Genomic DNA, 22,385 nt, shown 5'->3' on the forward strand with positions numbered 1-22,385 from the left:
TATAGCTTAGTGGAAAAAGCATGTACTTAGTATGCATGAGGCCCTGAGTTCAATCACTAGTACCCAAAATTGTAAAATTAAAATTTAACCCTGTTAATATCATTGCTTCATTTTTCTAATCTAGATTGAAATTTCAGCCCCAGAATTCTCTGCTTGTCTTCAAAGCCTCATTCAGCATGAAGGAAAATCTGTTACTCATCCAGCGTAGGGATAGGGGGCAATTCCTTTGACCCCCAGGCCAGTTATCTGTTGGAAAAGAGAGAAACTCTGAAAAAAGTTAATTCACAAATATTCTTCAAAAGCATCCTCCTTCCCCATTGAACACAGGGGTGTTTAACCAATGAGCCATATCCCTAGCCTGTTTAAAAAAAATTTTTTTTTGAGACAGGGTCATGCTAAGTTGCTCAGGGCCTTGCTAAATTGCTGAGGCTGGCTTTGAACTTTTGATCCTCCTGCCTCAGCCTCCTGGGTCTCTGGGATTACTCTCTGGGACCACAAAGACATCAAATTTATTTCTATCATCTTCCTACCTGTTAAGGAAGTGATTCCTATATTTCTATATTTCTTTTCAGCTCAAAAAAGTCTGTGATTTTTGTCAATGTTTGTTCTGTTGTAAAAATAAATTATCAAAAACCTGAAAATAGGGCTGCGATTGTGGCTCAGCAGTAGAGCACTCGCCTAGCAGGGGTGAGACCTGGGTTCGATCCTCAGCACCACATTAAAAATAAAAGGCATTGGGGCTGGGGATGTGGCTCAAGCAGTAGCGTGCTCGCCTGGCATGCGTGCGGCCCGGGTTCGATCCTCAGCACCACATACAAACAAAGATGTTGTGTCCGCCGAGAACTAAAAAATAAATATTAAAAAATTCTCTCTCTCTCTCTTAAAAAAAAAAAGGTATTTTGTTGTGTCCATCTACACCTGAAAAATAAATGTTAAAAAATCCCTGAAAATGTTCTTAAGATATAAAAACAATCAAGTGATCTTGTAAACATGTTTCAGACATCAGTTTTCCAAGCTCATTTTATTCATTTGATGGATACTAACAAATACTACTAAAGCTCAAAAATATTTTTAAATACTGAACAAAGTAGGTTAAATATATCATCCTGGACTCTAGGTAACAGCCTACAAAATCTAAATAAAATACTTTTAGGTCTAGCATGTTAAGCTTAACACACCAACTAGAATTATGTTTTGGAAGTATGCAAAAGCACCACTCAGTTCTCTACCTCACCCCCAAAATAAAAGAAATAGTTTTATTACCTTGAAAATTCCACCAGCTTCAGGTTGCCTCAGAAGACTCTCAGAGTCCATTCCATCCCGGGCACAGGTGACATACATTTCAGAGTAATCCTTTCCTCCAAAGCAGCATGAAGTTGTTTTGTCAACAGGCAACTTCACTGTTTGGAGTCTTTTCCCTAGATAGCCAAATAGTTTATTTGAAGTTTAGTTCTAAAAAATTCCAACCTGTCAAGTATTTCTGGACCCTTTGTGGAGTTCTAAGAAGACCATGCAGGTCAGAACTCATCCATGTATTTAAGTTGCCTTCCCTGATGATTTATTTTGAGCAAAGAGACTTACCTCTATAGGAAAAGAAGTTCTGCTTGTAAATTTTGGGCTATATCTTTGGCCTTTTCTAAAATCATCCAGATGAGACCACTGAATATATCTCTAACTTTACTAGGAATGAGGTCCCTAGCATCTGGTGTTTTCTAGACTTGGCAAAGACTGCACTTTGCTGTGGGCCTACCTGTCTCAGGATCTAAACGAATCACTCTTCCTCCATTGTAGCAGGCCACCCAAAGTTTCCCCTCAGTGTCAATACACATTCCATCTGGGATTTGCTCATCTTTCTCCAGCTTGTAAACACTTCTTCGGTTGGCTATGGTTAAAAAAAACAAAACCAAAAATACAAGAAAGCAACAGGCCATTCAATACAGAGAATCACACAATGAACTCTTAAGCTGATTATAAATACTGATCACCTCTCCTTATCCAGTGTCTGGCATGTGAACAAAGGATTATTACCACATGATTTGGGGTGAATTAACTCCCTTTTGTTTTGGTACAGACATATGTGCCTCAGCTTTCAGAAGAAGAGGGGAAAAAAAGAATTATTTTATTTTTGTGTTTCTGGGGATGGAATTCAGGGCCTCACACATGCTAGGCAAGTGTTCTACCTCTGAGTTTGTCCTCCAATCCAAGTAAACTTCTTTGTTTTTGGTACTATTTGGTACTAGGGATTGATTCTTGGCGATTTTACCATTGAGCTACATCCCCAGTCCTTTTTATTCTTTATTTCAAGACAGAGTCTCACTAGATTTCTGAGGCTGGCCTTGAACTTGTGATCCTTCTGCTTTAGTCTGCTGAGTTGCTGGGATTACAGGCATGTGCCACTGTGCCCAGCTCCAAGTAAACTTCTTAATAAAATAACAATCGAGCAGAGAGGAGGGTGTGTGTATGTATGTGTGTGGGGGGAAGACGGTAGAATTAAATGGACATTATTACCCCTATGTATGGGTATAATTGCATGCATGGTGATTGTACATCATGTACAACCAGAGAAATGAAAAGTTGTGCTCCATTTGTTTAAAAAAATAAAATAAATTAATAAAAAATATCAATAGGTAGTTATCTTTGAGACTGACCTGAACTGAGGCCCTGCAGGCCAATCTCAGATACTCTTTAGTCTTGTGATTACACTTTTGCTGTTTTAGTTACAAAAATGCCAACTTTGATTAAGTCTAAGATCTATAAAGCAACTTAATGGTGAACAAATTGTGCCCTCAAACTAGGAAGATATATGAGATTTTTTTCTGCCTGACCACATGCTCCAAAATCAAGACTAAATATTAGAAGAAATTGCATATGAAAGGAGGGGCATCCTGAAACCCATTGCCTGGTTAAAGTGGGGGATCATGGTATACAAAAAAACACACATCAAAAAAGTACAGGACTGGGTGGTGCATGCCTATAGTCCCAGCAACTCAGGAGACTGAAGCAAGAGGATCACAAGTCTAAGCAACTTAGCAAGCCCCTCTCTCAAAATAAAAAATAAAAAGGGCTGAAGATGTAGCTCAGTGGTAAAGTGTTTCTGTGTTCAATCCTCCTTACCAAAGGAAAAAAAAATCAGGTCACTACAGTAATCAGATTGAAATATAATGGAAAAATGTTCAAACCATGTGTAAGGAAAATGGATAAAAACAGTCATAAAAAAGAACACTACATATTTCAAAGCAAAAGTATCTGTACTGGAATATTTTACCTCTGATTAAATCTGCATGGAGAGCCTTGTGATTTTTTTCAAGTCATTTTTATGATTGGTTTTGCTCTTTTGGTCTGGCACCTTTCATCAAACAGTTCAAGGACTCCCTTCTAAATTTTTCTAAATAATTCCTTCCTTCCTAGTTTCCAAATATGTCTTATTTACAGCACATTGATGGAATTGAACCAACCTGTAACTGCTTTTCTGTTTTCAAAGTTGTTAATTTGCCTCTGAGTACTAGTCCATGATCATGTAAAGTACAAATAAAGATTAGGAACCAAACTCTAATTTTCTTTTATCCCACACTGTTCTATATTATTGGTCTTTAGGTACTTCTGTTAGAACAGGATTCTTTTTCCAGAGAATACCTTTCTGATGATGGTGGAAAGAAAGGATTAATGGTCTATGCATATTAGGCCAACCTTGACCACATTTTCATTGTGTTGAGGGCCACAGTTTAGCAGTTCAGTTAAGTCTGTGTAATCATTATTATATGGGAATAATAACATTGGAAAATTCTGTATTTGACAAGTAAGGACCTCTTCACATGGGTTGAGGAAGAGGTGCCTTACTAATCACAAACATGAAAAATATACCAGCAGTATTGAGAAAAATAATGATAAAGTACATACAGATCTGTCCTGTCTGCAGGTTGTAGTCAAAGGCATCCACAGAGTAGGAGAGGCTGTCAATGTAATAAAAGATTTTGTGGTCCAGGGACCAATCCAACCCATTGGAAATGTCCACTTGGTCAAAGTACTTCTTCACATGGTGGTCAGGAAAGAGAGAGTACAGGGACCCTTGGTGTCGCTCAAGTACTGCTGGGGCTGTTTCCTCGGCCATGGTACCTACAAAAACCAAAGAGCACTGAGCTGGGCCCCACAGTATCTCATTCCATGCACAACACCATTCTTTCTCATCAGAGATCCTTTCCAGTGTTTAAATCAAGGGAATTGCCAGGTACAGTAGCACATGACTCTAATTCCAGTGGGTTGGGAGGCTGAGGCTGGAGGATTGCAAATTTCAAGCCAGCCCCAGCAATTTAGTGAGGCCCTAAGCAACTTAGAGAGACCCTGTCTCAAAATAAAAAAAAAAAATAGAAATAAAAATAGGGGCTGGGGTTGTGGCTCAGTGGTAAGAGCATTTGCCTAGCCTGTGTGAGGCCCTAGGTTCGATTCTCAGCACCATATACAAATAAATGAATAAAAGAAAGGTTTATAACATCTAAAAATATTTTAAAAAAGAAAAGGAGTGTGTGTGTGTGTGTGTGTGTGTGTGTGTGTGTGTGTGCATCTTAAAAAAATAAAAATAAAAAGGGCTGGGGATGTGGCTCAGTGGTTAATTGTCCCTGGGTTCAATCCCTGGTACCAAATAAAAAATAAATAATCTTAAAAAAATAAACCAGGGAATTACTGTACATCTCAATTTGGGATACGCATCATATATATGTATATATGCATATATATTTACTTTTTGTTGTACTAAGGATTGAACCCAGGGGTGCTCTATTGAGCTAAATCCCCATCCCTATTTATTTGGTACTGAGGATGGAACTCAATGGTGCTTAACCACTGAGCCATATCCCCAGCCCTTTATTTTTTGAGACAGGGTCTCACTAAGTTGCTTAGGGCCTCACTAAGATGCTGAGGCTGACCTCGAACTTGTGATCCTCTTGCCTCAGCCTCCTAAGTCACTGGAATTACAGGCATGAGACACCATGCCTCACTCTTTATTTTTTCAGGCAGGGTTTCATTTAGTTGTTGAGGGTCTCCCTAAATTGCTGATCTGGCCTTAAACTTGCAATTTTCTTTGACTCTGCCTCCTGAGTCACTGGGACTATAGACAAGCACCACTATACCAAATTTAGGTTTTACATTTTTAAAAATGACAAATACCTTGCTTATAATGCAAATTAAAACTATGCTGAGGGTCTGGGGTTGTGGTTCAGTGGTAGAGCACTTGCCTGGCATGTGTGAGGCACTGGGTTCGATCCTCAGCACCACATATAAATAAATAAAATAAAGGTATTAAGAAAAAATTATGCTGAGACATTCCGATTCCTAATAAGATGGGGTAGACATGTGCCAACTTCATTTTCTCCTACTGAGAACAACTCTAAAACCTAGACAACATGTATGATACAGCTATTTATTTATTTATTTATTTATTGCTAGGGATAGAACATGAGGCCTTGTGCATGCTAAGCAAGTGCCTTACTACTGAGCTACATCACCAGCCCTTATATTTTTATTTATTTATTAGTATATTTTTAGTTGTTGATGGACATTTATTTTATTCATTTATTTATATGCAGTGCAGAGAATTGAACCCAGTGCCTCACACATACTAGGCAAGCGCTCTACCACTGAGCTACAACTCCAGTCCCCTAATTTTTATTTTGAAGGATCTTCCTAAGTTGCTTAGGGCCTTGCTAAGTTGCTAAAGCTGGCCTTATTCTTCTCCTGCCTCAGCCTCCTTAGTCACTTTGATTACAGGCATATACCACCATGCCTGGTCAAGAAAAGGAAACTCTTGAAGCTCAGAGGGCATAGAGGAAGCACCTGGGTTATTTTCCATTCTGTTTTCTCCTTTTTCTCATGCACCAGTCTCTAGACAGTTCGTTAGCAGGGGTAGTAACAGCAGAGTGGCGAGAAATAGGAAACTACAGGAATCAAAACTCTGAAGGAAGGGGATATTCCTTTCCATTTGATTATGCTGCATGCCAAGCACTTTCACTTTGATTCTTTTTTAAACCCTTTGCTTTTAAATTCTTTTCTTCTCTGTCCTTTTGCTGCTTGACCCCATAGGCAGCATCATCATAGAAATGGGTGGTTTCTGGCTAGAGAAATGAAAAGGAGAGCTCCAGGAAACTGGAAAGTACTGAGAGATAATAAAGAGGCAGTTGCTGAGGAATGCAATCCCCCAAAGCTATTTAGGAACGCCTAGGCTCACCCCCAATTTGTACATACATGTATTGGATTCTAATCAGTATATTAAAGATTTGGGGCCCAGCGTGGTATAATTCCAGCTACTTAGGAGGCTGAGGCAGGAGGATTACAAGTTGAAGGCCAGCCTGGGCAACTTAGTGAGACCCTGCCTCAAAATAAAACAAAAAAAGAGGGGCTTGGGATGTAGCACAGAGGTAGAACCTTCTTGTGTTCAATTTCCAGAACCACCACCAACAAAAACAACAAAAAAGATTTTGGGAGTGAAGCTAATGGACCTTCTATACCAGACTGATTACTGACAGGCACACATATGGGACAGATGATCTTAGTACCTAATAGAAAGCATGTTGGAACTTGTGGTCTTACCCTAAATATATATAGTTCCTGCTAAGACAATTATAACAACATGTTCTATAGGATTTAAACAGGACTCAGGGGCTTCTCATATTCAAAATGTCTAAGATATAACAGAAGATGATTTGATACTATAGTTTGGGTATTGGAAGTCCTTAAAGGTCCATGTGTAACAGGCTTGGTCCCTAGGGTGGTGCTACTAGGAGGTGCTGTGGATATTTAGGAGATGAGGTCTCATGGGAAGTCCTTAGGTAATGGGGTGGGGGGTGCCCTTGAAGAGGATTGTGGGACCCTGGCTGGTCTAGTCACTCTCTGCTTCTTGACTCAGGAGGTGAGCAGTTTGCTGTGTTATGCATTTCTACTATGATGAGCTGCTTCACCAGAGACTCAAAACAATGGGTCATGGACTGGGACCTCCAAAACTGTGTGCCCAAATAAAATTTTTCTCTTCTTTTTAAATTTTTACAAATATTTTTTAGTTATATATGGACACAATGCTTTTATTTATTTTTATGTGGTGCTGAGGATCAAACCCAGTGCTTCACACATGCTAGGCAAGCACTCTACCATTAAATTACAACTCCAGACCCTAAAACTTTTCTCTTTACAAGTTAATTCCCTCAGATATTTTGTTATGGAAAAGCTCACCTACTATATCATATATCATTTGAAAGAAAAGCAAGTTAGAGGAGGAAAATGAATTATAAATGAGAAACCTGAATAGCAAGCAAGACCAGGTAGTTCTTCCGATCCTTGGAAGAAGGATGATCACAGAGCAATTTCTTGTTATAGGACATTTGAGTTTGTTTCATGAATATTCATCTACACTATCTGTCTCACAGGAAGAGATGCCTGGAACATGAATTCGTGAAAGGCCTCCTTGGAAAGGGCTTTTCCTTATTGAGAGAGAATAACCTGGTGTGTGCTTTTTTTACCATGTAGTAATGAGCACAGACATGTCAGACCTTGGGTGTGGTGATAGTTCCAGGGTATGATCACCAGGAGACTCCTTCTAGATTGTCAGATGTCTCTTTTCTGGGCCTGAGACATTTCTAAACACCTGCTGAGAACTATGACCCTTCTCTTGAAAAATGTCCCCAGGTGCTTCTGGCAGTGCATACCACCAGTAGGCACACCCATGATGTAATAATTTTCAGGGGTTTTCTGATGACCCAGAGACTCCAGATTAAGAACTCAGGTCTCAGGATGGGCCTGGTAGCTTGGAAGGCTGAGGCAGGAGGACTGCATTTGAGACCACCCTCAGCAACTTAGCGAGGCCCTAAGCAACTCGGACAAAGCCTGTCTCAAAATAAAAATATAATAAGGGCTGGGGTTGTAGCTTAGGGATCAAGTGATCCCTGGGTTCAATCCCCAGTATTGAGGACAGCAAAACAAAGCAAAACTCAGGCCTTAGAAGATATCTTTTTCTCATAAAGTATCACAGAACTGTAAACTTCTAGCCATAAGGGAGAGAGAAAAAAATTGACTTCATTAGGAAGATCCAATCATAATTCTTTATCTTCAAGCAATTACTGGCAGAAGGGCTTCGAGTGGCTTTTCATCTTTAACCTTTCAACCTGCCCTGCACAATATCTATGGTCATATAAAGTCCAGGAAGTTGGGGAACATTTTACAGCCAGCTGCTCAGATCTCATGTGCCTTCCATGGTGACAGTGAATGGAGCCAGGATAGTGTCATCAACAGCCATGAGGGGACAGCGTGGGAAGGTGGAAATATCAGGGACGAAGATCAACTTTGGCTAATTTATAAGGTTGTTAATGATGTAAGGTATATATCTAATTTGAAACTGTTAACTAAAATTTTTTCAAAGCTGAATAGAAGTCATTCTGCAGCCATCATAGTCAAGATTGGTTCAAAGAAGAATTAACAATGAATGTAAAACTTAACAGAGCAATTCGGATGAGTACCAGAGTATTTGCTTGGATTTAAAGTATCTCTCCATGTTGCAGCCAGCCTCAAGAAACCTAACTTTCTTTTTCAGTGCTAGAGATTGAACCTAGGGACACGATACCACTGAGCTACATGCCCAGACCTTTTTTATTTCTTATTTTGAAGCAGGGTCTCACTAAGTTGCCCAGGCTGGACTGAAACTTGTGATCTTTCTGCTTTAGCCTTCCAAGTAGCTGGGATTTGGCTTCAAGATAGGTCCAAATGATCCCTGCCTCTCAGTATTAACACTCTTGTGTAGACCTCTCCATCCATCATTGTCTGTGTGATCAATATCAGACAGCAGAAACGATAGTATACCACTTCTAGGATTTGTTATAAGACTATAGCTTTCATCCTGCATGTTTTTCTCCCCCGCCCCTCATCACTAGCTCTAGGGGAAGTCTGTCTTAAACAGTCCTATGGAAATACCCATGTGGTAAGAAACTGAAGGTTCCCTCTTGTCCACCCCTATGTGAGTGAACCTGGAAGCAAATCCTCCAAGTTCCTTCAGAGAATCCATCCCCAGCTGACAGCTTGATTACAAGTTCATGAGACAGAATGAAACAGAATCATCTAGCTACACCCACATTCTTGACCTTCAGAAAATATGTGTGATAATATGTATTTGTTATTTTAAGCCACTAACTTTCAGGGTAATTTGCTACACAGTGATATAACTAACAAATCCCACAAACTGCTTATAAATTGCAGTGCAGCTGGGCATGGGTGTGGTGGCACATGCTTGTAATCCCAGCTGTTTGGGAGGCAGGTTGAGGCAGGAGGATCTCGGAGTTCAAAGCCAGCCTCAGAAATTTAGCAAGGCCTTAACCAACTCAGTGGGACCTTGTCTCTAAATAAAATAAAATAAAGAGCTGAGGATATGGCTCAGTGGTTACATGTCCCTAGGTTCAATGCTTGGTACCAAAAAAAAATTGCAATAAAAAAGCAGTTATTGTAGACAGGTGCAGAGGTACATAACTGTAATCCCAGCTACTTGGGAGGCTGAGTCAAGAGAATCACAAGTTCAAGGCCAGCCTGGGCAACATAGTAAGACCCTGTCTCTAAATAAATAAATAAGGGCCAGTGGCAGAACACATCTGGGTTCAATCCCTACTGTCATATACACAAACCCACAAAACAAAGCAAAGCAAAACAAAACAAAACACACTTACTATGAAATAGAGAAATCTGACAGGACCTTAAACTGGTGACTAAAATTAACATCACCAATGAGGGGCAGAGGGACATTATGTGCTTCCACATGAGATACTCTGAGAAGGACAGAACATCACTTACACAGTATTCCATCCAAGAATGAATAACATTAAGCTAATCACAAGGAAACATCAGATTACTACAAAATGAAGAATGTTCTATTAAAAAAAGTGTTGGGGGAGTTAGGTAGGACTGAATCCTTTAAAAATGGTAATGCCATAAAAAAAAAGAAAGTCCATGGAAGTGTTCCAGATTAGAGGATGAAAAGACAAGGCAAGAAAGTCTAACACACTATCCCAGACTTGATCCTTTATTGAAAGGGGAATTTTTTTTTTCTGCTGCTAGGGATTGAACCCAGGGCCTTGGCATGCTTAGGTAAGCCCTCCACTACTCAGCTATACTCACAGCCCAAAGAATTCTATAAAGGATATTTGGTCAATTCACATAACTAAAATACAGACAGTACATCAGATAAAGTTATTGAATCAATGTTAAACTTCTTCACGTTGGAAGAATATGTTATTTTTCTTGGGAAATTCACACTCAAGTAGTCTAGGGGTAAAGACTCATGATTTATATGCAACATATTCTCAAATGATTCTGGAGATAAGTTTAGACAGAGAGAGCAAATGTTAAAGGAAGAGGAACAAAATGTTAACAGGTGATTTTAGGCAAAAGGTGTACAGTTGTTTTAGTATTATTACATTTTTTCCTGTAAATTTGTTTTTGTGTGTGGTACTGGGGATTAAAATCAGGGTTTCACACGTACTAGGCAAGTGCTCTATTATTAAACTACACTCCAATCCCTTTTTATTTTTATTTTAAGACAACCTCGCTAAGTTGCCCAGACTGACCTTTAACTTTCTGCTGCCTCAGCCTCCTGAGTATTTGGGATTACAGCATGCACAGTGGCACTAGCTCTGTAAAACTGAAATTATTTCCAATTTAAAGGCACTGGGGATGTAGCTCAGTGGTAGAGACCCACTTGAATAACACTTTGACTACTACAGCAGTGAGAACTTTCCAAGTCATAGTGTTTCCTTCAAATCTCAGCAAGCAGATAGATGCTAGAAAAAAATCATACCAGCAAAGTATCTCCCAGCGGGATCCACCTTCCCATCATTGAATCGATTATTTTTCTTGTCTTTATCCACTGTAGCCAGCACAACTACTGATTGATCTTCCCAGTTCAAAGCACAGAACTTTGTTCCAACTGTGGCGACATAGCCTCCTGACTGGCGGAGGGCCACTGAGCTGACTGGGGCATCTGTAGAGGCAAAAGCAATAGTTAGAAGACAACAAACAGTCCAGTGGCTAAACAGCACACTGAAGCCATGATGTTACCTGACATCTCTTAAAGAAGGACTCCAGTGATTTTGATAATGGGAGCGTTCTCTTTCTCCTGTTGAATAGCAAAGGCTACATAACTCAATATATTTTTTTTGAGCATGAACTCTATATGCTATTTTGGGCAGCAAAGATAGGAAGGCGAATATGGTCCAACTCCCTTGAAAGCTCCCAGGCTCATGGGAGAAGAAGAGAAGTCAAACCATAGCAACTGAGGCTGGGCATGTGGCTCTATGGTAGAGTGCTTGCCTAGCATGCATGAGGCCCTGGGTTCAATACCCTGCACCAAAACAAAACAAAAAAATCACTGCAGCCACAATACACTTGGGCAGGCACTACCTCAAATCTACAGGGTGAGTCCCTAATCTTGGGGTACCAAAAGAGTCCACATACAGTGAGTGATACTCAATTTGCCTGACTTCCAGGAAATTTGGAGACTTGAACTTTAGTTCCAGCAAATAGGTTTTGTGACATCTCTCTTCTTCGATACAATACTTGTGTTTTTCAGTGCTGGGATGGAACTCAGGACTTCGAGCATGCTAGGCAAATGCTCTACCACTGAGTTTTAGCCCCAGATATTTTTCCGTATCTAACTGAACATTGCTTCTCAAATCTTGTTTGGGAGATAAACATGGTAAAAATAGGGCTGGGGATGTGGCTCAAGCGGTAGCGCGCTCGCCTGGCATGCGTGCGGCCCGGGTTCGATCCTCAGCACCACATACCAACAAAGATGTTGTGTCTGCCGAGAACTAAAAAAAAAAAATAAATAAATATTTGAAAAAAAAACATGGTAAAAATAGCAGAAATGTAGATGTAGTGATAATACAGTAATATCTCTTCATTATATTATTATATTTTGTATTTTTAAAATTCAGGTTTTTCTGGGTTTAATATTTTTCCATGTATAACAAAGCTTTTTTTTTTTTTTTGCAGTGCTGGGGATCAGCTATTATATATATATATATATATATATATATATATGTGTATATATATATGTGTGTATATATATATATATATATATATATATATATATATATATATTCAAGTGGAGAGATGAGTTACTATGGATAGAAGTCAAAGGAAATGAATTTATTAGAATTTATTTTGAAAACATTTCCTAAACACCTAATCAATTGGTGCAGAGTACTGGACTCTCTTAGTTCAAAACCCTGCTCAGAGATCAAGTCAAGTTATTGAGGGTACCAAGGAATGTGCAGGACACTATTAGGAGGGTCAGACTCTCCTCAAGGATCTTATTCTATAGACTAAGACCAAGCAACTGCTGACATCACAAGCCCTTTTCATGGTTTAGGGTGGAGTGCTTTACAGATTAGGGGTAGACATGTGTACATACTGGAAAAGAGAACTAGGTGTTGGGTGTGATGGTGCATGCCAGTAACCCCAGCAGCTCAGGAGGCTGAGGCAAGAGGATTGCTAGTTCAAAGCCAGCCTCAGCAACTTAACAAGGCACTAAGAAACTCAGTGAGACCCTATCTCTAAATAAAATACAAAAAAGGACTGGAGATGTGGCTCAGTAGTTAAGCACCCCTGGCTTCAATACCTGGTATCAAAAAAAAAAAAAAAAAGAAAGAAAGAAAAGAAAAAAGGAGAACTAGGGAAGGCAATTCCCCCATCCTCCAGGTCACAGTCACTTTGCCCCCAGCAGCAGTCATATTCCCTAGGAGAATTAAAAGGCTGCTTCCAGGCTGGGGTGTAGCTCAGTAGCAGAGTGCATACTTAGCATGTGAAAGGGGTCCATTCCCATCACCACCCCCACACTCCCTGCCCAGAAAGTTTCAGTTTTCCAACTGAATTCATGGGCAGAAATCAGGAATTCCCAAGGTTACAGGAATTCCTGATATCTTTTCCCATGAACACAATAATGAAAACAAGAAACTTCTTTCTCTTTTGATAATTACACCAGCTCATTGCCTTGGGCCATAGAAAGCAATAAACTCCTTCTCTGGAAAGTGCAGGGACCTAAATGGTATCACACTGAAATGCACATGAAATTCCATCAGGAATTCTACATTTGTGCAGTGATCAAAGTTAGTCTTGGTTGATGATTTTGAAGTTCAGAAACTCTTATTTTCACACTCACAGAAGGGATATGTTTTTTAATTTTTTTATTATTTTGAAAATTAAGATTGGCCTTTGAGGTGTCACTAACCAAGTCTTCCAATTTTCAGTGCTGTTATCTAAAGATGTTAAGGGAAGATAGCTACTATAGTTCCTCCATAGCAAAACAAAACTGGAGGCCTGGAGGTGCAGCTCAGTGGTAGAGCACTTGCCTAGCAAGCACTAGGCCCTGGGTTCCCTCCCCAACATTGCAAAAAGAAAATAACAACCAACCAAACAAAACTGTGAATATGCCCCTCACTTTAAGTGGATGAGGGAAGTATTGATGATCCACAATTTACCTTCTGGGTCAAAGTGAGAGAACACAGAACTCCGACACAGAGAATGTGACAATCGAAAAGGTCTTGAAGCACATTAAGTATGCTTTAACAAGAAGGTCCCAGGGGAATGACAAACAAGGAGACCATCCCTCCCCTAACTGTAAAGATGTGAGGCCAAACTTCATCCTTACCCACGGTCACTCGCTGCACTTGGTTGGTGAGTGAATTCCAAAGGCACACCTTTTTTGCAGGAATGTCTACGAAAAGCAGAGAGTTGGATGATTCTTCCCATACTGGAGACTCACCACACCGGCAATTCTCTGGCAAAACACACTCGATCTTAATGGAAGACATTGTCGTGGGAGAGACCTATTGAAGGTAACAGAGATCAAATGAAATGTAATTGCATGGACCAAATTCAGCACCACACCTGTTTTAAAACCCTGGTCAAAATCCCAATACAGACTACACATATATCTTGTTTTATGGTATTTTGCAGATATTGCATTTTTACAAATTGAAAGTTTGTGACACCCTGAGTGGAATAAACCTATTGGCACTATTTTTCTAACAGTTCAGATAATACTGAACATTTTTTTAGCAATAAAATATTTTAAATTAAGCTATGCACATTTTAAGCATAATGCTATTTCACACTTAATAGAATACTGGATATTTTAAACATAACTTTTTTGGGGGGGTACCAGGGATTAAACCCAGGGGTGCTTAACCACTAAGTAACATCCCCAGCCCATTATTATTATTATTATTATTATTATTATTATTATTATTTGAGACAGGGTCTTGCTAAGTTGCTTAGAGCCTCCATAAGTCGCTGAGGCTGGCTTTGAACTTGCAATCCTCCTGCCTCAGCCTCCTGAGCTGCTGGGATGATAGGCATGAGTCACTGTGCCCTGTCCGTAAACATAACTTTTTTTTTTTTTTGTAGTTGTAGATGGACAAAATGCCTTTATTTTATTTTTTAATTTTTATGTGGTGCTGAGGATTGAACCTAGTGTCTCACACAAGCTAGGCAAGTGCTTTGCACTGAGCTACAGCCCCAGTCCTAAACATAACTTTTATTATTAGACATTTACTCTATTGCACTATTCTGGAAGTGAACCTGAAATCTCTCTGAGATATGCCTTTTTTTTTTCAATTACTGGGGGTTGAACCTGGGAACTTGCACATGCTTGGCAAGCAGTTTATCACCGAATTATACCCCCAGCCCTTTTAAAGTTTTATTTTGAGACAGGTTCTTGCTAAGCTGCCCAGGCTGGCCTCAAACTTGTCATCCTCCTGCCTTAGCCTCCCAAATAGCTGGGATTACAGGCATACACCACTGCACTTGCCACCTGTTTCATTAGAACTGGAAAGGCAAGGCATACTTTCCCAAAGTCAGAATAAGATAGGCAATGTGACAGGAGGAGACATGTAGGAGGAAGAAAGAGCTGACAAGAGATAACACGAGACAGCTTCAGTCAACTTACCAGTGGGATTTTCTTTTTTATAAAGAAGAAAAAAAAGTATCCACACCTTGGTGCTAGTGACCCTCAGAAAGCAGAGCTGGCTGTTCAGATAGTGCAAGGCCACCCTTTATGCCAGCACCCTGGTCCCCAAAGTAGGTCAGGGGCGGGCAATTCTCTCATTGGTGGCTGACTTGGGTGTCTGCAGGTCACCTTCTCTTGCTTGTTCCCCCTTACCCATCTGTTGGTGCTATTGATCCCCCTTGGAGGCCAGGACCTTCCTGATCTACATTTTTAGAAATATGTTCACCAATGATAATACACTGAATTAGAACTAATATCCAGGGCTGGGTGTAGCTCAGTGGTAGAGCACTTGCCTAGCATGTGCTAGGCCCTGGGGTTCAATTCCCAGCATAACTCCCTCCCCCTCAAAAAAATACCTCCTAACATCCATTTTCAAAATCAGGCAATGCGGGGGGCTGGGGTTGCAGCTCAGTGGTAGAGTGCTTGCCAACCATGTGTGAGATATTGGGTTTGATTCTCAGCACCACATAAAAATAAATAAAATAAAGGCATTATGTCCATTTACAATTAAAAATTTATTTTAAAAAAAGAAGAAAAAAACAGGCAATGGAAGGGGTGGTAAAAGGACATTAGCAAGGTACAAGTGGTGGAGGAACCAACAGCCCCTCTGCTATGTCTTGCTTCCTAAGAAGGCATGGTGCCAGTTTGACAAAGAGTCTTGAACACAGGCAAGGAACATTCTATGCTGGGACTTTAGGCCAGAGATGGTGATGAGTGAACTGGGAGAAGAAAAAGAAAAATTATCCAGGAAAAAAAAAAAAGATTAGATAAGCATCCCATGTGAAAGGCAACTTTTCTCTTTCCCCAAGTCTTCCTTGAGTGAGCAGGCTTCCAGTGCTGATAAAAATTTCCTGCAACTTCATGCTTCTGTCTTATATCTGCTTTGAGCTAAGAAGTCATCCACATGGGTGGGCAAATGAATAGAAGACAGAGAAAAAAGGAAAAATAATCTTTGGTTTAATGTTTCCTTCAAAAACACTTTTTTTTTTTTTTAAACTCACAGCTCAAACTCAGATACTACCTGCCAGCCTCCTAGCATCTGGAATGTTCATTGGCTGTTAAATATTGGCTCAGACTCCAAAGTCCTTCATGCTATCAATCTTAGATAAGCCTTAAGATCAGACAAGCGGCTTTTGCAATAGTGACTTTCAACCCCAGGCTCTATCTCTATCTCTCTATCCTGCAAGTTGGGGGCTGCCAAATGTCCCATTTCTAACCCCTGCCCTGGCCGCCTAAGGGTGGCCAGGGCGGGGAGAGAGGGGACAAACATCAGGGGCCCGCACTGTACCTGGGGTATTTGTACAGAGAGTCAGGGTCTTTGCACAATCTGATATTGCCCCTGCAGCCTCCGGGCGACGATCACAGAAGCGCCAGCGATAGCAAGACACTGGGAAGCTGCAGGCTGAGCTTGTCTTGTTCCTGGTGCGGAGCTCTGCTGTGGGCACCAGGGCCTGTGGGAATCGATCCCAGAGCACAGGATTGGCCACGATTGGGCACGATTGGGCACGGGGCAATCGATTTCCTTCCGGCTTCCCGCGGTTGGGAAATTGGGTCCTGTAGGTCTCAAACCGAAGTTGCCTGGGCCTTTCCTTTCCAGGGAGGGGGTGGGGAAGCAGGCCCAACCCCGGGCACTCACCCGTGTCCGGTCGGGTGATTTATGCAGCAGCCAAAAGGTCTGGCGGAGGACCGTGGGGAGGGGAATCTCTGCCTGGAGCACTGTGGCTGGGCAGGTGGATGACCTCAGGCTTGGAGACAGGTGCCGACAGCTATCCCACTTGCTGGCCCTTCCCTCTCCTGGGTCCAAAATTACATTCCTCTCCCATGGCTGGAAGAATCCTGCAAAGCCACCCTGGGAAGAGGTGGGGGTGTGTGTGTCGGTAGAGACTTAGGGGGTGAAAGGAACCTAAACTTTGGAGTTTGGACGTATATCTAAAGTTCATCTCTTACTTAAGTCAACAACAACAAAAAGGTTATTAAAATGCCTAACAGGGTTCTGGTTAAATACAAACAGGTTAAAAAGGAAAGAACAAAGTGGTTAAACAAATCCTCCCTCTTCCCTAGTCAGGAAGACCCTGAAGGCTGGAGGTCAACTCTTGCAAAACTTCTCTTTGGTGGAGAAGAGAAGCCGCTTTATTTGATTTGATTTTAAAATTACATGGAATAAATGATCGCAAGCAGCATTCAGACTCATATTTCCCATCCCTGATCCTGCCACCTGATCATCCATACTTTCTTTGAATAACCCACAAGTTTAAAAGATTTTAAAATTCTCTTTTTTTTTTGCAGTGCTAAGAATGGAACCAGGGCCTCACATATGCTAGGCAAGCATTCTACCGTTGAGAGAACTGAGCTACAGCCCAGCCTCTAAGAGATTTCTTTTTTTTAAAGTATGGAGAGCAGCAGACAGAATGGTGCCGGTCTCCAGGGACTAGAGGAGGAATTACCTGTCCTGGTGAAGTAAGGGAAACTTCTGGGGTGTTGAAAGCATTCTGTATACATGTAGAGGCTTGAGTTGCACAGGTGTATGTACAGTCAAAATCATTCAGTGGTACATTCATACATTTTATTGTATGTATTGAATCCAAGATCTGCATTACCTCATTATTTATCTCTCCCAATTTAGTGTCCCATTTCCCTGCCAATTTGGCATTCCAACTTTCATTCACTAAGGAGGAAGGGCTAGAAATCAAGATCTAAAAGTACAAGAAAGCTCCATGCAATGGCACTATCTCAGCTAAAATCTTTTATTTTTTGCAGTGCTAGGGATGGGAAAAGACTTTTAAACTTTCTTTTTTAGCACTAGGGAATCTCTAGGATTCTGCTATGCTTCCCCCTGCCCCTTTCTATTTTTCCAGAGCTGATTGACCCAGGGCCTCATGTGGTCTGAGCCACATGCCCAGCCTTATAATACTTTCTAAGAAGTTTCTTCCTATCCATGACTTCCTCTAACTCCTCAGTGCTAATGACCACCCCTATCTCATATCTCAGCCCAGCTGTCTCTTGGTGCTTTCTTCATAAGCAAGTTTTAAACTGCAAATTAAGTTTATTTAATAACAGATAACGATTTAGGTTATCTATTTCTTCTTGAATGTGTTTGGTAGTATGTGTCTTTGAAGGCATTTGTCTATTTTGTCTTTGCCATTGACTTTATCGCCACAAGATTGTTTATTATAATATTCCTCTATTATCCTTTTAATATCAATCCTTAGCAGTGTCATTTCTTATTTCTTGTTTTTTTTTCTATTTTTGGTACTAGGAATTGAACTCAGGGATGTTTTACCACTGAGCCACATCCTCAGCCTTTTTAATTTTTCATTTTAAGGCAGTGTCTTACTAAGGTGTTCAGGCTGGCCTCGAACTTATGATCCTCCTGTCTCAGTCTTCTAAGTTGCTATGATTAAAGGCATGTACCACTGCACCCAGCTTTCTTTCTCATTTCTGATACTAATGATTTGCCTTTCTTTTTAAAAATCAGCCGCATTAGAGGCTTATTAATTTTATCTAATTTTCTGAAAGAAACAGCTTTCAATTTCAATGGTTTTCTCTATATTTTTTAATTCCTTTTTTTGTGGTACTGGGGAGGGAACTCATGGTCCTCACACATGATAGGCAAGCTCTCTATCACTGAACTATATCTTCAGCCCTTTTCAAAATTATTTTTATTTTGAGCCAAGCATGGTGGTGCATGCCTGTAATCCTAGAGACTCGGGAGGTTGAGAGGCAGGAGGATGGCAAATTTGAGGCCAGCCTGGACAATTTAGTGAGACCCTGTCTCAAAAATGAAAATAAACTGGGCACAGTGGTGTACACCTGTAATCCCAGTGACTGGGAGGCTGAGGAAGGAGGATAGTAAGTTCAAAGCCAGCCTCAGCAATTTAGCGAGGCCCTAAGCAATTTAGTGAGATTCTGTCTCTATATGGAGAGAGCTGGTAGTGTGGCTCAGTAGCTAAGCACTCCTGGGTTCAATCCCTGGTACCAAAATAAATAATTAAAATAAATTAAAATAAAAGAGCTGGGGATGTAGCTCAATGGTACTACATGCCTGAGTTCAATCTGCAGTACTGCAAAAAAAAAAAAAAATTTTTTTTTTTTTGAGACAGGGTCTTTCTAAATTGCCCAGGCTGGCCTCCAATTTGCAATCCTCCTGCCTCAGACTCCTGAGTAGCTGGGATTATAGGTGTGTGTCACTATCTCAGACTCTCTTTTCTATTTTCTATTTCACTGATTTCAATTCTGACCTTTATAATTCCCTTTCTTCCACTTACTTTGAATTTCATTTCATCTTCTTTTTTGAATTTCTTAAGGTGGGAGATGAGGCCATTGATTTGAGACCCTTCCTTTCTAATGTGAGCATTAAGTGCTCTAGAATTCCCACTTGTTTTGTTTTTCATTCTATTCAAAGCATTTTCTATAATTTCCTTTTTGAGTACTTCTTTGATTCCTGTTGTTGAGAAGTGTGTTGTTTGATTTTCAGGAATTGGATTTCCAGAGATATTTCTATTATTCATTTCTAATTTTATTCCATTGTAGTCAAATAACATAATTTGTTTGACTTAAATCCTTTTCTTTTTTTTTTTAATATTTATTTTTTAGTTCTCGGCGGACACAACATCTTTGTTGGTATGTGGTGCTGAGGATTGAACCCGGGCCGCACGCATGCCAGGCGAGCGCGCTACCGCTGAGCCACATCTCCAGCCCCTTAAATCCTTTTCTTAAAAAAGTATTTTTATTAGTTGTTGATGGACCTTTATTTTATTTATTTATATGTGGAACTGGGGATCAAACCCAGTGCTTCACACATGCTAGGCAAGTGTTCTACCACTGAGCCACAACCCTAGCCCCCTGACTTGAATCCTTTAAAATATATTTTGGGGCCTGGTGTGGTGTGCATGCTTGTAGTCCCAGCAGCCTAGGAGGCTAAGGCAGGAGGATTCAAATTTGAGGCCAGCCTCAGCAACTTACCAAGATCCTGTCTCAAAAGAAAGTCTGGAGATGTACTAAGTGGTTAAGTGCCTTTGGGTTCAATCCCTGGTACCAAACCAAACCAAATCAAACAAAAAACCTTTTTGGCTTAAAACAATGGAAAGTTAATTCCTCACAATTCTGGATGACAGAAATCCAAGGACATTGACATTGAATATCAAAGTGTTGACGTAATCATTCTTACTCCATAGAATCTAGAAGAGAATCATTCCTTGAATCTTCTAGCTTCTAATGGTTGCTAGTATTCCTTGGTTTGTGCCGTGTATGTGTGTTTGTTGTGTGTGGATTGAACCCAGGTGTGCTCTACCACTGAGATATATCCCCAGTCTTTAAAATTGTTTTTGAGACAGCGTCTCATTAAATTTCCCAGGCTGGGCTGGGGATGTGGCTCAAGCGGTAGCGCGCTCGCCTGGCATGCGTGCGGCCCGGGTTCGATCCTCAGCACCACATACCAACAAAGATGTTGTGTCCACCAAGAACTAAAAAAATAAATATTAAAAATTCTCTCTCTCTCTCTCTCTCTCTCTCTCTCTCTCTCTCTCTCTCTCTCTCCTCTCTCTCTCTCTCTCTTAAAAAAAATAAATTTCCCAGGCTGGCCTTGGTCTTGTGATCTTCCTGCCTCAACCTCCAGAGTAGCTGTGATTAGAGGTGTGTACCATTATGTCTGGCTGGCATCTTTTAAATTTATTAAAACTTGCTTTGTGGACCAGAAATTGTTCTTTTTTTATGGATTGGGGATCAAATCCAGGGCCTTGTGCATGCTAGGCAAGTGTTCTACCACTGAACTATCCCCATCCCTAATCTATCTTTTTTTGGTGGGGGGTACCTGGGATTAAACTCAGGGGTACTCGACCACTGAGCCACATCCTCAGCCCTATTTTATATTTTATTTAGAGACAGGATCTCATGGAGTTGCTTAGTGCCTCACTAAGTTGCTGAGGCTGGCTTTGAACTTGCAATCCTCCTGTCTCAGCCTTCCAAGCTGCTGGGATTACAGGCATGTGTCACTGTACCCAGCCCTGATCTATCTTGATAAATGTTCCTTGTGCATTTGAAAAGAATGTGTATTTTGCAGTTATTAGGTGGAATGGTAAATATTTATTAAATCTACATGGTTGAACGTTTTATTCAATTTTCTATATCCTGACTGATTTTCTGTATACTTGTTCTATTAATTATACACATAGACTGTAACTCTGAATTTGTTCATTTCTCCTTGCATCTCCATCAGTTATTGCTTAATCTATTTTAAAGTTATTAGGTATATAAACATTTTTTATGAATTTTCTCTTGTATTATATTAATATAGCCATTTCAGCTCTCTTTTAGTTAGCATTAGCATGACATATCTTTTTACTTCCTCCTACTTTTAACCTATTTCTGTCTATGTTTAAAGTAGATTTCTTGCATAGAGTTGTACTCCTTAATTTCCAATACCTGTTCAGGTATCTGGGGTCTCTAAGAAATCCTTAACTCTCCAGGCCACTCACTTTCTTGTAGGAGGCTATAATAATTAGAGCATTCCTCATAACAAGCCAAATTTGCTTTCTATCCTCTCCACTCTGAAAGAGATAATAGAGAGGAATTAGTTCTACTTCCACAGGACAGTTTTTCAGATAACAGACATACAAACCTATGGCAACTCCTCAGGCTATACCAGATTTAGTCACAGTGGACAAAACACACCCATGGAGCATTACCCAAGTCTACCTAAGAAGTACCAGAGCCTACACTGGAAAAGGTGGTGGGGGAACAGGAAAGACAAAACTATTTTTTTTTCCTTTTTTTGGGGGGGGTACTGGGGATTGAACCCTTTTTATCTTGAGATAGGGTCTTGCTAAGTTGCTTAGGCCTCACTAAATTGCTGACGCTGGCCTTGAACTTGCTATCCTTTTGCCTCAGCCTTTCGGGTGTCTGGGATTACAGGCATGCACCACCACAACCAACAAAAATTAATTTCTACAGGGGGAAATTTTATTGATTGAAAAAAAAAACACTGTTTTTCAGGCTGGGGTTGGGGCTCAGTGGTAGCATGTTGCCTAGCATGTGTGAGGCACTGGGTTCAATTCTTAGCACCACATATAAACAAATAAATGAATAAAGGTCCATCAATAACTAATAAAAAATTTAAAAAACACTTGTTTTCCACTTCAAGAAAATGTTTTAAGAAAGAGTGAAAGTAAAGGACTAATTTAAGATACTACAGTGAAATTAGACTGATTGGGAATGAGGAACATTCATTCCTTCAAAAGGGTAAGGAGCACTTGCTGTATGCCCAGTGTATTGTTTTCCTATTTATGCTATAACAAATCACCCAAAATTTAATGGATTAAAACAACACAAATCTATTCTCTTATAGTTCTAGAAATCAGAA

At 40.3% G+C, this 22,385-nt stretch overlaps 1 protein-coding gene across 2 annotated transcripts; it reads right to left on the reverse strand.

Annotated features, from left to right (window-relative positions):
• Positions 1-177: 177 nt before the first annotated feature.
• On the reverse strand, positions 178-16,652 carry Rgn (regucalcin). Of its 2 annotated transcripts, none has more exons than XM_026413750.2 (7): positions 16,317-16,652; positions 13,670-13,847; positions 10,817-10,999; positions 3,898-4,113; positions 1,751-1,882; positions 1,264-1,418; positions 178-246 (listed from the first exon to the last, which is right to left on the reverse strand). In XM_026413750.2, exons 2-7 carry the CDS (start codon positions 13,830-13,832, stop codon positions 196-198), a joined length of 900 nt encoding a protein of 299 aa, XP_026269535.1. In that variant the 5' UTR covers positions 13,833-13,847; positions 16,317-16,652; the 3' UTR covers positions 178-195. The 2 variants fall into 2 exon arrangements, with proteins under 2 accessions (XP_026269535.1, XP_026269534.1); XM_026413749.2 differs by lacking the exon at positions 16,317-16,652 and adding an exon at positions 14,969-15,049.
• Positions 16,653-22,385: the final 5,733 nt, after the last annotated feature.

Source organism: Urocitellus parryii, chromosome X (genome assembly GCF_045843805.1).
Source record: "Urocitellus parryii isolate mUroPar1 chromosome X, mUroPar1.hap1, whole genome shotgun sequence".
In the NCBI taxonomy this organism is placed as follows: Eukaryota; Metazoa; Chordata; class Mammalia; order Rodentia; family Sciuridae; genus Urocitellus; species Urocitellus parryii.